General features: G+C 37.5%; 1 protein-coding gene across 3 annotated transcripts in view; it reads left to right on the plus strand.

The window, feature by feature from the left end:
* The first annotated feature begins 676 nt into the window (after window positions 1–676).
* Window positions 677–16,334, plus strand: part of LOC126425184 (sex-regulated protein janus-A-like) — a 28,545-nt gene continuing 12,887 nt past the window's right edge. Inside the window, exons 1-2 of one of the 3 annotated variants that reach the window (XM_050088137.1) lie at window positions 677–753; window positions 10,311–10,446. In XM_050088137.1, the coding sequence (XP_049944094.1) occupies window positions 10,318–10,446 (129 nt within the window). In that variant the 5' untranslated portion in view covers window positions 677–753; window positions 10,311–10,317. Of the gene's footprint in view, window positions 836–1,173; window positions 1,196–10,310; window positions 10,447–16,334 lie in introns of those variants that run through there. The other 2 variants (XM_050088136.1, XM_050088138.1) reach the window with 2 other exon arrangements.

Raw genomic sequence — 16,334 nt, forward strand, 5'->3', positions numbered from 1 at the left:
CGCGACCGCTATGGTCGCAGGTTCGAATCCTGCCTTGGGCATGTATGTGTGTGATGTCCTTAGGTTAGTTAGGTTTAAGTAGTTCTAAGTTCTAGGGGATTGATGACCTCAGAAGTTAAGTCCCATAGTGCTCAGAGCCTTTTGAACCATATTTTGAAACTAGTAAAGAATGTAGGAAGGTGTTTTGTACTGAGTGACTAAAACAGTTAAACAACACTTTGAAAATGTGCCTCTGTTTAATGGTTCTGTTTAAATTTAAATAAGAAACTCTCGCATTACAATGAGCCAATAATAGCAACCAAAGTATTAAGCTGTAAAAACGATATGTAAAATTTACGATAAAGAGAGTGACATTTATAATAAGTATCCTTTACTTCCAAAGCAATTCGTATTTTCTCCTTGAGTTTCATTCTTCTACACATTTTTCTAGTGCACACTATGCACATTTTTATAAGCCATTCTAATAAGCAGAGTTAAGTTACTGGAAATTTTCTTGTTTAGTTATTAGTGTAAGATCTACGGTCTCTATTGGATTGGCTTGGCTTTGTCAATAATGATTTTTAATTCTGTCATCAAATGCCCCCACTTTCGAAGTCAGTATGTTAATCTAAAAAGCCATGGATTCATGTCAGCCAATAGCAACTCTTTTTTCCTTCACATTTTAAATTAAACAAATAAACTGGCCTGTTCTAGTGCGTAGTTCTGTTGCTTTGTTGTCTTTGGTTGTCGGAGTTATTAAAATCTACTGCTCCGGTATGTCTTCATTTATTAAAATACAATCTCTGAAAAGCAGTTTATTTGGAGGCGTACGAAATCCGGTGCTGTGTTTATCTAGGTTTGTTGTTTTGAGTATACGTATGGTGTCCATTGTCATGTAATCGTATCGTGTTAAGAAGTTGTTTGTGTGTTCGAAGTTTGGTTGCGCGATTACTTGCTAGTTGCAAGCAGTTATACATTACCGGTGTACTGCTACAAATTATTCGATTGTTGTAAAAGACGTCTCCAGTACTATTACGAGACATAACGTCTCAAAATTGATGAAAATGCGTCCTAAAATAAGCTCCGTTCGTTGTCTTATACCATTGTTATTATTTATACTGTCTGATGGTTTAGATTCCGGGGGAGAAAAACCAGTAAATTAATTTTGTAGTCATTTATTTGATGGTTTCAGGAGAATTAGTAACACCCAGTACCGGTATGTAATTTCACTGATAAAATAAAACCATTACCGTCGCACCCCTCCATTTCTGTAGGACTACGGTTTTGTTAAATACACATTTTTAATATTGAACTGGATTAATCATCCCTTTTATGTGTAATCATGCTTATTTCTAGACGTTGGTATATTTATTTTATTACGCATTTTATCGCAGTCTTGTTTTAGGTGAATTTTCATTGTTCACATGGAAATAATTGACACATTGTCATTATTTCATCTGAATCAAAAAATAACTATTGTTTGCTAGGTGTACCTTGAGTCTATGCCTACTGGAGATGGTGTTAGACTGGAGGAATGCTTGTGGTATACAAGATGTATATATGTGTTCATTTACATTGAGAGGCTGGATCTGTAGACTGGTGTAAACATATATCTAGAATAGGTTGGGTTGGTAGGTCATTCCATAGATACATTTAAGTACCTATGTGAGGCTCCATTTTCGAGTTATGGTCTGGTATTTTCAAGTTTTTAATATGTTTGAAGGATTAATAGGAAGAACATTCTGGGCCCAAAACTACCTTTTCCCACATCCTGTTAGTCTCTAGCATTTTATTTCTCTAACGTTTTCGTGTTATTAGTCACGTGAACAGTTGGTCGGTTCTGTAAGTCTTATATCGCCACCACGTTAAGGGTGTTGTCGTTCATAAGCTTGGTATCACATTTTAACTAATCCTGCTGTTGGCATTTCAAAGATTGATTTGGACACAACAGTTCATAACCAGTTCTTTGTCTTGCCTTTTTCCAACCAGTCAGTTATAGAGAGGTCTGTCGTTTGACATGAACTCTTAAAACAGTGCAGTTTTTATATTAACAGATTGTTGCCAGAGGTTAAAGATGTGATAAATGACAGAAGAAAGAGGTTGTGACATTTGAAAACTTATAGTAAGTGCAATTTTAGGCTGTGCCTTCTTAGTTACTGTCCACGTTCTCAGACTAACTTGTAAAAAGCTTTTTATGTACCGTGATATTATGTCTTAGAGTTGAAGTTTGTTGTCTAGATAACGATAGGGGGAACAATCTTACACGTGAGGTGACATCAGTGCAAGAATCTACATATTAAACAATGAAGTTATTAAGGAATTGTTTTATAAAGAAACAGTATAGCTGGTCACTACTGACAGTCAAGGAAGCAGAATCCCAGGAGGCCCTACTGCTGATTAACACTTTTAAAAGTGCAACACTATTCTTATTTTTCAGAACTATTCATCCTTGTCCTCGCAATCTGTCTGTCTATGTGAGGTAGGAACTAAGTTAAGGGGCCATTGGAAGTGTTCAATTCCACCTGTCTCCTTTGACTCATGATATAATGGTGTTGTGTGTCTTTTTGAATTGGTTTGTGTTTGTAAATGTCAGGTTTGCATTTTTCAGTGATGGCTTTTTATTTGTGCGGCATTTTGTTAGGTTTGATTAGTTTTGTGTGTGTGTGTGTGTGTGTGTGTGTGTGTGTGTGTGTGTGTGTGTGTGTAGTGGTAGCGGCGGTCAACCTAGGTGATTTTGTTGGTAATAAACTTTTATTTTGGTTTTGTTCTGTAGTAATTCTGATGTTCTGTCTGTTTTACATTTATCGTACTTCGGTTGGTTTTAATTGATCTGGTGTATATAGGTTGTTTTTGGGTTTTTGAGTTGTTGAAGGTTTTCGTTTTTGTGGTGTGTTTTGAGTTATGTAGGTGTGTGAAGTTTACATTGTTTTCTTTATTATTATTATTATTGCTGGTAGGTATTGAGAGCTGCATTTGAGCTACATAGCTCAAGGGAAATATCTGATTCCACTCTTCGTAGTTGTAGCTATTGGTTCCTTGGTATCTGGGCTTCATTTCAGCTGTATAGGTCGAGGGAAATGCCCGATTCTGCATTTTTGGGCACTTACGCAGTTTAGGGAGTACATGCGCTGATCACGAGAAAAGAACCTATTTTTGAAGGAAATACGTATTTTTGAAGATATATGCGCGGATACCAAAAAATTTTTTATTTCAAAACTTGAGTGTTAGTCATGTCTGATGCACTCTTCACCAAAAGTTTATTTTCATTTGGATGATAAAAAAGATCAATTAACTGTCCCAAAAAAATTTTTTATTAAAAAATGACGTATTGCTTATGTATGCATGCATGGAATTTCAAAAACGTTAAAAAAAAAAAAAAAAAAAAAAAAGATGGAATTCATAACAAAATTTTCTCAAAATCATTTGTTTATTTTGCACAGATATACATTAAAGCTCGAATCACAGATTAGATCAAAACACCTACCTAATTTGCAGCATTAGGATAGATTTTTCGAACATGCTCAATGAAATTGTGGAATGGATTTTCCCCAAAAACGTTGACGACAGAGAAATTTGCCAGGTAGTTATTCAGCATTGCATAGTGAGTTCCGAAACGCCTTATAGGATTTTTTTTCTTTAGCTTTTTGCCAGACTGACTCCATGTCATTTGTGGTTGTGTTTGTAAAGGGATCGACAAATTAAAGCGAATGATTAACAGCCAGATGATTGTAGCCCAAGTTACTTATGGTGTTGTAAGCTTGCCACAAATCAGAAACTACTGTGGTTCCAGGCAAAACATACTGTTGCAAAATTGGCAGCAAATGGGTAGCATCACGTCGTGGCACAGCAACCATAAAGCTTTGCTTTGTCTCGACGTCATAACCACCAAAGACCCATTTCTCCTGCGCCGTATGACCTCGATGGTACTTTCTCCTGACGAAGCAGCTCTCGTCTATTTCAACAGTATGGCCAGGGCCGTCCAAAACTATTGGCTCAATTAAGAAATATTCATGGCAGATATCCCTACAAAATTGGCACCAAATCAACCACAGTGTGCTCACTGCCAGTTTGGAGCTCCCTCATTAAAAACTTTTGCTTATTGAGTTCGAAAGCCCACATGTAAGACAGTTGCAAAATTTTAGAAATGTCTAAATGACTGCCAGAAAAAAATGACATTTTCCTGATTGAACATTTCTTTCTACAGTGCCTGCCAACAGAGCAGCACCAAATTTCGCCGTCTTTCCCTGTAGTTTTCTCCAGCTTCATCTCGTTTTATCCAACACAATACCCATTTTCACACACCATATTGTTCTTCAAAAGACCTTGTTGCCTAGCCCATTGTATAGATCTTTTGGTGTTCTCCGAAACATTGTATAAATCTTCCATTGAAAAGTCGCTCTAATCTGGAAAATTTCTCGACATTTTGGCACACACATTAATATACGATACTTCAAAACAGACAGCCTCAACAGAAAATTATAGGTTGTTGGGCGCACTGATCAAGATACATAACTGTGAGCAACAGGGACATATACCATATGCAAAGCCAACAATAGCTATCATGGTTAGGATGTATCAAACTGTAAGCATTACCTATGGGTAAATAACTCTGTGAAGATATACAGGGTGATTCAAAAAGAATACCACAACTTTAGTAATTTAAAACTCTGCAACGACAAAAGGCAGAGCTAAGTACTATCTGTCGGCGAATTAAGGGAGCTATAAAGTTTCATTTAGTTGTACATTTGTTCGCCATTTCAGCCAATAAAGATTTTTTGGTCCCTTTTTCTTCGAAAGTGCTACTGTAACTGGACTACAGTATCTGGAGATGTTAGAGAATTGGCTGTTCCCTCAGCTCGAACAAGAAGCACAACAATTCTTATTTCAGCAGGATGGAGCGCCACCACATTGGCACTTATCTGTCCGTAACTACCTGAACGTCAACTACCGGAGGCGATGGATCGGCCGCCAGGCAGCCCGTGACAGAGCACTTCATCACTGGCCTCCAAGAAGCTCTGATCTTACCCCCTGCGATTTTTTCTTATGGGGGTATGTTAAGGATATGGTGTTTCGGCCACCTCACCCAGCCACCATTGATGATTTGAAACGAGAAATAACAGCAGCTATCCAAACTGTTACACCTGATATGCTACAGAGAGTGTGGAACGAGTTGGAGTATCGGGTTGATATTGCTCGTGTGTCTGGAGGGGGCCATATTGAACATCTCTGAACTTGTTTTTGAGTGAAAAAAAAAAAAACCTTTTTAAATACTCTTTGTAATGATGTATAACAGAAGGTTATATTATGTTTCTTTCATTAAATACACATTTTTAAAGTTGTGGTATTCTTTTTGAATCACCCTGTATATTAAAGTGTCTGCAGCGTATTGGCATAGCAACATGAATAAGTTGGTGAAAGCAGACAGTTAATTGATCTTTTTTTATTTTTTCCCCCCTCCATATGAAAATAAGTACTTTTTTGGTATTCCGTGCATATGTATGCTTATATCTTCAGAAATACGTGTTTCCTTCAAAAATAGGTACTTTTCTAGTGATCAGCGCATGTACCCCCTAAACTACATAAGTGCCCTTTTTGTTATTGCAGATGTTGGTTTTTTGGTATTGTGGGCTTGGTTTGGCTATATAGGTCAAGTGAACTGTAAAATTCCTGCTGGCTTTGTGGCTTTAGCATTATGTCGTAAGCTGAGATTTTTTTGGGGGTGATGTGATGTTTTGTATTGTTAAAATTAGGTTGTCCTTGCCCTAGACCCCTTATTTCCCGCGGTTGTTCCGTAGTTTCATTTTATCATTGAAGTGAGATTACTTTCACTGTTTCTATTTTTATGCAGGTTTGTTGGCATGTGTACATAGTGACAATATTGTCGACATTTTATATACTCTGGACGTAGGCGTTTCTGTCATATTGATGACGTCGTGGGCCAAAGCATATGGATTAACTCAGATGCTTCCCTAATGCCGAGTTCTGAAGGTTTAATTGAACCTACTGACACTGCCTTTGACTGGCAGCATGCTACTGATGTGTTGTGTGTGATATTCATGCACAAAACTTCCACACAAACACATGGGTCATTTCACAATGCCGTAATTAGTTTCAACCAGTCAGTGGTCGTCTTCAGACTAAAGGCATGTGCTGAAGCCGACGGTAGACAGAGATCTGTTTCTGCTGTTGCGTTCAATGTTGTTGAGAACAGAATGGAAACCAGTATGTGCTTTTACCCTAAAGGCGACAGCTGGCTTGTCAAAATTGGATACAGCATTGTGAAATGCTTGTGAGATTATGTCAAAAAATATATAAAAGAATGGTAGATCCCTTACCTCTAAAACAGTATGTCATTTTTTTCATATTTATATTGCTTCTGCATTATTTTTGAATGCAAGTTGGGGAAGCCTATGATTGTTTCGTTATGAGAATAGATAAAATTGTCGTTGCAGTGTGTTGTTGATTCCGATGAGTGATTTATGTCCAGCATTTTGATGATGTGATAGGTGAAAGGAGACAGTTGGTATTGATAAAAATAAAGATTTCTGTTAAGAAAGCAAGGACTTGTGGGTCAGGGTAAAAACTAACTAGTCGCTCGGTCATTTCAGAAAGAAATTGATATTTGCCAGATGAATTCCCAAATGTTTAATGGGTTTAAAAATATTTTTTAAAAAATTTTATTGTTAACATTTAGAAACAGTTGCTATTTTTTGGTTTTACAGGCATCTGTGTGGTTCTTTTTTTTTTTTTTTTTAAATTGTACAGTACTGAGTTGCCCACACATTTCAAATAAGAATCATTAACTGGACTGTAAATTAAAACCATGATAACCATGCTGAATGTATTCCTTAATATAGGCCCTACCTTTAATTGTTCAAACTTGTTGATTGCAAGCTAAAAAAGCTCATTCTTTCAACTATTTAATTGGATAGATAAAAATTCTACTCATCAAGTGGCGGCAGAACACATACATAAAAGACAGTTGTAATTGGCAATCTTTGGGAGCCAGTGGCTCCTTTTTCAGGCAGAAGGGTGGAAGGGGAAGTAATCGGGTGAAGGAGAAAGACTGGAGAGGTCTAGGAATACGGGTAGATATTGGGAAAGTCACCCAGAACCGCTGGTCAGAGGAGACTTACCGTACGGGATGAGAAGGAAAGACATTGCTTACGGTAAGTCTCCTCTGACCCGCTGTTCTGGGTGACTTTCCCGATATCCACCCCTTTTCCTAGACCTCTCCAGTCCTTTTCCTTCACCCCTCTTCTGTCTTTTTATGTGCAAGTTCTGCTGCCACTTGGTGAGTAGATTTTTTATCTATCCTAATTGTATTTTTCCAAAGTAAGAGTAATTTCTCAGCCTTAATATTTATTGTGCTGTTACACTACACAGTATAACTACTTCTTATAGTAAGAAGCTTACACAAAGTGTACACTATTTTAAAAAATTGATTTTTTTTAATTTTTTCATTATTTGACCTGCAATATCTTTGTAAGGAGAGAAGATAAAAATCTGAAAATTACACACTTAATGGATCTTCATGATATCAAACTTAAATTGGAAGTAACACACAGAAAATATTGTGGGTGAGGCTAACCAAAGACTGCGTTTTATTGGCAGTACTAAGGAGTTTGCCTACACTACACTTGTCCGTCCTCTTTTAGAATACTGCTGCGCGGTGTGGGATCCTTGCCAGATAGGACTGACGGAATACATTGAAAAAGTTCAAAGAAGGGCAGCACATTTTGTATTATCGCGAAATATGGGAGAGAGTGTCACCGAAATGATAATGGATTTGGGCAGGACATCATTAAAAGAAAGACGTTTTTTGTTGCGACGAAATCTTCTCGTAAAATTCCAATCACCAACTTTCTCCTCCGAATGTGAATATATTTTGTTGACACTGACCTACATAGGGAGAAACGATCACCACAATAGAATAAGGGAAATCAGAGCTCGTACAGAAAGATATAGGTGTTCCTTCTTTCTGCGCTCTATATGAGGTTGGAATAATAGAGAATTGCGGAGATGGTTCGATGAACCCTCTGCTAGGCACGCAGAGAATCCATGGAGATGTAGACAAGCCTGTACAAATCTGTGTGTTGTCTTCCCCCTTCCACCAACATTTGTTCACTCACACTTAGTTAATAATGAGCCCTTGAAGTGTGCAGTTGTACAATGGAGTCTCAAAATCACGAGAAGAGTTTTTTTAAGTGTTGGTTACTAACCTTTAAAACTCGATAGTGCGTCATTTAATTGCCAAAGTCAGGATAAATTTCTGAAGGACAAAAGCAAACCTTGGCAGTTGATGAATGTATAGTTCTTGCTGACTTTTCTGCAAACTATTCCTTTGTTGTTCAAGTGAAATACAAGGGCGCCACTGGGTAAACAAACAGGCCACAGTTTGTCCATTTGTGTTCTGTTATAAAGATCCAGATAAACTAGAGTCATAGTTTTTGTGTTGTAAATTATTACCTTGAACACAAAGCTACAGCAGTGCATGCTTTTCACGTGCATTTAACAAACTACATAAAACAGCACGACAATTCCATAAACAAACTGATGTACTTCTCTGATGGTGCTGCAAGCCAATATAAAAGTAAACAAATATTAACATCTCCTTTCTCAAAGAAAAAAAGACTGTTGGCTTGGTGCAGAATAGCACTTTTTTGCATCATGCCGTGGGAAGAATGAGTGTGATGGCATCAAGGGTACAACAAAGTGAGCTGTCACGAAAGCTAGTCTGCAACGGACCTATAAGACCAAATCTGGACACCTCAAGAAATGTTCAAATTCTGTAAAGAGCAGGTAAAAGGGATTATGTATGTTTCATTAAATGTGAGGAAATACGAGAACTCTATGCCAATGTCGTGGAGGAGAGATTCAAAACTTGTCAGATGATTAAAGGCACCCGATCTTTTCATTGTTTTATACCTCAGTCATACAACTTGCTCAACTGTAAGTTCACATCGACATCCTCTGATAGTGAACGTCATCACTGTGGAAAACTTGTACCACTGACACTTCAAAATAAGGACACAGTGGCTTGTGTCTATGGCGAACAGTGGTGGATTGCCTAAGTTGGTAACATTGCTCGTCAAAACCAAGATGTGGATGTTACATTTTACCAGCACCAAGAACCCCATTTAAAAAATTTGAAAATGATCGAGAGGCCTGTTAAAAATGCATTAAAGGAGTTGTCTTCTCCCCTGGAATTTACGACTGGGACTAGGCGAACATTTAACCCAGTGCCCAAAATGAATGAAGAAATATCTCTATTGTTCAATAAACAATGTAGTAAAAACAAATAAGTTGAGAACGGGATAATGTTATGAATTGTCTCATTTTTTAAAGAGTTATCCTAGATATTTTTAAATTATGTAATTTATATACACTTTTTCCATCAGCCCAGATATTGCAAACATTAAGAAAAATATTTTTGACTCATATTTGTGATTTTTATTGCCCACGGAATCTCAAGGTTGAAATTTATACAGAAGTTTGATATCGTAAAGGTCTATTAAGTGTGTAATTTTTAGATTTATATTTGGTCCATTAACAAAGATATTTGCAGGCCAAAGAATGAAAAAATTCAGAACATTTGTTTTTAAAATGTTTTAAGTATAAGCTTGTCATAATTGTTTATCTAAAAAACAGGTATCTGTACTGAGTAGTGTAATAGCACAAAATGTATTAAGGCTAAGAAATTACTCTTTGGAAAAATAGTATTAAAAATGGGTTTTTTAAATTTACAGGCAACAACTTTGAGACATTAAAAGTTTATTAAGGAATACATTCAGCAGGGTGATCATGGTTTTAATTTATAGTTCAGTGTCTACTGAAATAAATACCTCTTATATGAAAGGTCTGGGGCAATCCATTACTGAATAATTTAAAAAACCAGAGACGCTTATAAAAGTGAAAGAATGCTTGCAGCCTGAAACAAAAATGGCTGCTCTTTCTAAACGATAACCAATAAATTTTTTAAAAAAATATTTTTGAGTCCACCAAACATGAAGGAATTCACCCAGTGAATTCTTTCTACGAGGATGCAGTTGTCTCTCTTTGTAATTTTATGGCTTTCTGAAGTATGTTTCCCTTTGGATACAATTAATTGATAGTTTTATGGTTTGGATGGTGTATGATCTTCCACGGCATACCTGTATTTACTTAGTAGGCACACGTTTCAAAATCCAAATATTAGGTCATTATTTCTCTGAAGGAAACATTGTTCCTAGATGCAGAATTGTATTGTTTACATTGTGACTGCAGCACTATTCTTCTGTCACCTGTTGTATATAAATATTTCTGGAATAATTTTAACATCTGTTTAACAGGACACTAATGACAGCAGCAGAGAAGCTTGCCGCTGTTCCTGATGTGGATATCGACCCAGAAGGAACATTTAAGTATGTTCTAATACGTGTCTTTGGTCCAGAGGGTCCTGATGGCAAAGAACCAAGCAAATTAGTGGTCAGTAACTGGTAAACTAATATTTGGTCAACTTTGTGATGCATTATTATTGGAGAGACAGTCTTTAGCATCATTTTTCAATTTTCTCAGTTGAATTTTTCTTTTGATGTCGGTGACTTGCAATGGGGAATTGTAGCCTAAGGTTGGTTGTTATCTGCATAAAATAGTGTTTCAGTGTTTACCGTTAAATTGGAAGTGAGATGGTGGATGGCGATGCAACTGAAAACACACAAAAGATTTTCACTGAAACACTGATGAACTACACAGTTATGACTCTGTGTGCTATGGTATCCTTGCCAGATAGCGTTGACAGGGGGCGTGAAAAAGCGTTCAAAGAAGGGCAACTTACGTTGTTTTATTGCTAAGAAGGGGGAGTGCACCATGGACATGCAGGGAGTATACGACCCGGGAGATCCGGGAAAAACCCGGGAATTTTTTAGAATTCCAGAAATTTTTCATTGTTTTTGTTTTCAGTTAAACTTTTGTAATTTTGATTGGTAAGAACCGTACTCTAACAAAGGATATTACTGTGTCTTGATACTGCAGCAATACAACATGAACAAGAGAAAAAACGAAAATAAAACTTAAATTGCAAGGGAAGTGCGCCATATACAGCAACAAAACAGTGCTCATACAAGTGTCTGCCAACAGCAAAATGTGTCAAAGGCTTTAGGAAGATTGTGCAATGCTTCGTAACAACAAATTGCCTCCGCTGAGCGTGACGTCACAACTGTTTACATTAGATTCGTTTTAGCAGCTACGAGTGGGATCATGCGCATGCACAGTTGAGTAGTACCTTCTCCCGCTTCTGGCTACAGAAATGTGGCTGTTGGCTGCATAAGCAGTCGCAGCTAGGTGCTACCGGGAAAAATTTTACTGAAGCGCACAAGCTGCCAGATTTATGCATGTGCAGGAGGCCCAGATCTGGGGGAGGAGAGGGGGCAAATTCATATTCTTGTGGGGGGGAACCTTGTTTCACAAAGCGACTAGCATCCAGCGCATGTTAGTTTGTTAGTTTATCGATTATTCATATTACTTTGAAACACATCCCTGTCGGTTTTTGAACATTTTTAACACATTCTAAGTTGATTTTGAATGAATCGTAAGTTGATTTGTGAATGCGTGCATAGTGTACATGTTTCCTCTGTCAGTGGAATCTGACAGAGCTGAGCGGAGTAAGGCTGAACGGATGAATGCTGTCAGATTGTGTGGTTGATTGGGTTTGCTAATGATGAGCATTGTTATAATTACTAGCGAAATCCATAGATTCAGACTACAGGAGTGGAAATAAACGAATAACAGGTAAGAAAGATTACGTATTACCTTCTCGGTGTATCCAAGAAAATGAAATTTTGACAAAAAAAATTTGGACAGATCGCTATACTAGTAAGGGCCAGTTGTACAGTCCCCAGCTAGCAGTTGCTTTAAGTTCTGTTCTGGAAGAAGCATGGAAAATGCGTTGTACGAACATGTGACAACGCCTAACCGGAGAATAATCGTGGTATAGCTAAACTGGTGCTTCTGGTAGAGTTAATGAAGTTAACCTGCAAATAAGCTTTGACATTGGCAGGAATAGTTACAGAATTAGTGATAACAAGACTGTTTGTTAGAATGAGGAAGGAGAAGAAACGGTGGGATGACACAAATTATGAAACGATATGACGATTCCAAGTTTGTATAAAAATTTCGTACTACTACTTTTCGATCTCGTGCTTGAGAAACTGGAGCGTATGAATGAAGTGTGAAACTATTTCCAAACATAAAGCTTTTTGCTTGTAGTAGGCCTAATAGGCGTTTGATATTGGTACTTTATGAATTATATTCTGTCCTTACAAACAAGACTGTTTGTGCCAAAACAGTCTCATTTATTTTGTGTGTATTACAATTGTTGCAGTATTAGAAAGGCCTGTTTTGTTTTATCTAGCAGACAGTGACAAAATAGACGTAATCAGATCGGGAAACAACACCAGTCTTGGGTCCTATTTGTATTAACAGCTTTTTCAGTATTAGACAATGACATTTCAACTTTTCATGTAGCAAAATGTTTGACAAACTTTGATGAGGTAATAGATTCTTTCGCAGAAAGGAAAGCATGCCATGTAAAGCTGTACCAAGATTAGAGAGAGAAAAATTCTAGGAGCTAAGGATTGAAGAAACGTGTATTGTCTTGCTTGTCTCATGTCTTTACTGGGTTTATGTATCCTATATTTAATTTTATGTCACACAAAGCAGCAAGTTGTTAGCTGATAGGGAACAAAGAGTGCAAATTTTCTGAAGAGTTTTTTTTTTTAAAGGACATTTTTAAAAAGGACATTTTAATTTCCAGTGTACTGAATATGGTTTGATGGCATCCATTACAAAATATACACATTTCAATTCCACAGAGCGAAGTACAGTGACGTGCGATAGAAGAATGCTGTGTGAGGAGACGGGGCACTGCACTTTGGCACACTTATGACATGTCTTAAATTTCCTCGAACACACATGTTGTATGCATCAGACCCTTCAGAAAGATGTGCGCTACAAAATGAACATATTTTTGAAAATACTATTATTATTATTATTATTATTATATTATTATTATTATTATATTATTGTTATTGTTATTGTTATTATTATTATTATTATTATTATAGGAATGGCGGGGTATTGCCCCGGTTCGGAAATATTAGAGATCCGGGACTGATGCGCAGAGCAGTCTGAGTTACAGTTGGGAAGTGGGTAGTCTCCACATGACCCGTGTTTACATTTAGTGATTTTGCTGTTTCCTCTTCATTTACTGCTCCCACGTCAAATGAAAACAAAACAGATTTCTGTGGCCGGGAGCTATCAAGTGAATTAAAATACATTCACATAATCACGGAAGGCTAAAATGTGTTATTAGTAGCAAATTTAGTTTGTTTCCACCTTTCTGACAGTCAAGCATTAATTGCCTTGCAGAACAATGAAGTTATTTTTGTTGGTTTGCCAACGAAATTTTCTTTCATTAATCTTTTCCACTAAGGCAGACAATATATTTGAGACAAAGTGTTTAATTCCACACACTGTGTTCGCTGCATGTCAAGTGCACATTTTCAACTTCTAGCACGTTTGGCGTCATGCCATAATAAAGAACCAAACATGAGATAGCACAGTACTGGTACTCCAAGAAAATTTACATCCCGAAAACCACATTGAAAAGCTTAATATCAGGTCATGGCCTACTTCGCTGGGAATCTGGACATACGAATGTGCACTTTAAATGTGCACATTTTAGTATGGGTCACAAATTCTGATTCTCTTGGAGTATCCTCTGATGTCTTGTTTCTTTTATGACGTAATGTAAGATCTTTTAATTTTTTACATGTACGAACATACGGGCTCCCTACGACGTTGTAGCTGTGCAAGTGCGGTGACACCTGTCATCTGGCGCTCTCTGGCAACTGCAGAAACGAGCCTATTTCTAACAGATCGTGGTAAAATATTTCGAATGGTGGTTTGAAAAGCGTTACCATCAAAGTACCATTCTAGCAGTTACACCAGAACTATGTGAGATAATGTACGATCAATTTCTTAAATCACAGAGTGCTTGACTCTCATTTAAAAATAAACTCTTTGATGATGAGCCATTTAGATGAATTTTGAGCCTGGAACATCAGACATTTATGTCGTTAATAAAAATTTTACTGGTACCTTTGTGTGATACATCTTAAATTGTAATACGTGCATAAAAGACCAACACTGTATGTGAAAGCTTAGCTTCTCTTGTAGCGTATTAATCTTATAGACCAATATTATATGTGAAAGCTTTGCGTTTCGTGTAGCAACACTATTAATTTAAACCGTTAACTTTTTCTGTTTGTGTGTTCGCTCTACTTGACAGTGATGTTGCTATTGGTTGACTACATTACGTGTCCTGAGCTCGGAATACCTGCTGTGATCGGCTGGCGAGATCGCATGACATGAGCTATGACTGGCTTACAAAAGCGCATCCTAATCTCAATTTCAATGCTTCGGAAAGTAACATGTGGTGTTTGGTGGAATTCGAATTTATACTTTCGTAATACGAAAATATGCAGCATACATGTTGCTGCACATCAAAGATCTTTCCAAAACGCGTTTTTTACATAATATTGAGCTGAAAAAATGCCCTGTATCGTTAAGTGTGGACTGCCAGATTGTCATGTAGATTTACATGAGAAATATCTACAAGTTTGTACTGATGATGTAATGATGTGAGGGGGCTGAATGCATAATTTTTTCTTACCGCTGTCTTTGGTGACGGAAGCAATGCATTCAACTTTCAGAAAGAAATTCTCTCACCTCACAAAACAGGCCTTTGACTAAACTTCATAAAGTGCCGTCCAAGTACTGTGCTGGTTTATGGTATAGAGCAGATGTTACCAACACATATCTCCTTGAGTATCCATCATTTAAAAAAACATCGTTTTCACTAAAACACACAGCTACATTTATAATTCCATTTTTCCTGTACAGTGTTCTATAATACATATAATTGTGACTTTAAATGACAGCTTTGAATTAACAAGGGCATCAGTTTTTTTACACAAATTTAATGTGCCATTATCAACAGGATGATTGCATGCAGAGCATTATATTGGCGTGTGAGGTTTTGGGATTGACATTTATTTTTTTTATCAGGTATCTTGAGACTTTGAGCCAAAGCTCGTGGGATGAGGTGGTACCTAGTTTACAGAAAGCTGAATATAAAATTTGTAAACAATTTTGTGTTAGCAGAAGAGCCAACATCGAAGAGCCAACACCGTTTTACGAGTGGAGGCTGAAATGCACGTTTTAGCTCAAGCAGGCTAGCGTGAGGAGGGAGGAACTATACTGACGTGAGGTCTGGGACATGACAAGGAATGAGAATTCAGAAAGCGGACGTAATTTGTTTGATACTTAACTTTAATCCGTTAATGATGAACGTCGCTCTTGACAGTACATGATTCACGATATTATCTGTTCAGAATACATTCTTGAAGATATTTCTTGTAGTAACTGAATATGGCGCCTTGGTAGGTCGTAGCAAATGACGTAGCTGAAGGCTATGCTAAACTGTCATTTCTGCAAATGAGAGCGAATGTAGACAGTGAACCATCGCTAGCAAAGTCGGCTGTACAACTGGGGCGAGTGCTAGGGAGTTTCTCTAGACTAGACCTGCCGTGTGGCGGCGCTCTGTTTGCAATAACTGATAGTGGCTACATGCGGGTCCGATGGGTACTAACGGACCACGGCCGATTTAAAGGCTACCACCTAGCAAGTGTGGTGTCTGGTGGTGATACCACAAACAAACAAGTACAGAATTAATAAAATATAAAATTAAGAGAAATGAAGATAAATTACATATTGCATAGAGAAGTTCTCAAGTATTGTGAGGGTCTCCTGTGCGGAATAGTAGCATACCACAAGGTAACCTTTGTGTGTGGATTTGAATACTTAGGTTTACCACTCTTTTTTTTTTTTTTTTTTTCTCTGCTGGGAAATTTATTTGGAAAAAAAAAATTGGAGAAATCTTGTTTTTTTGTCTCACTAGATGAAACAGTTTGTTTACTGGGATTTCATGCATCGTCACTGGCTAGGTGCAGCTTAATACATGCACTGCTTCCCTACTCCCCCATTCTTACTGCTTCTCCCCTTCCTACCACTCCCCTCAGCTTGCAGTCAGTACTGCCACCACTTCTTGCCACTAACGTAGCAGCTGTCGATGGGAGGCGTGAGGAGTGGTTTGTTTTGATATGATTCTTGGAGATTGTTGACCCAGTGGCTGGAGACGACGGTCATGTGTGCACGAGTTGTGTCTGGGTGATTTTTGTGTGTGTGTGTGTGTGTGTGTGTGTGTGTGTGTGTGTGTGTGTAAGAAAAGCTATGGCCGAAAATTTAATTGTGAG

This window comes from Schistocerca serialis, chromosome 10 (genome assembly GCF_023864345.2).
Source record: "Schistocerca serialis cubense isolate TAMUIC-IGC-003099 chromosome 10, iqSchSeri2.2, whole genome shotgun sequence".
Lineage (NCBI taxonomy): Eukaryota > Metazoa > Arthropoda > Insecta > Orthoptera > Acrididae > Schistocerca > Schistocerca serialis.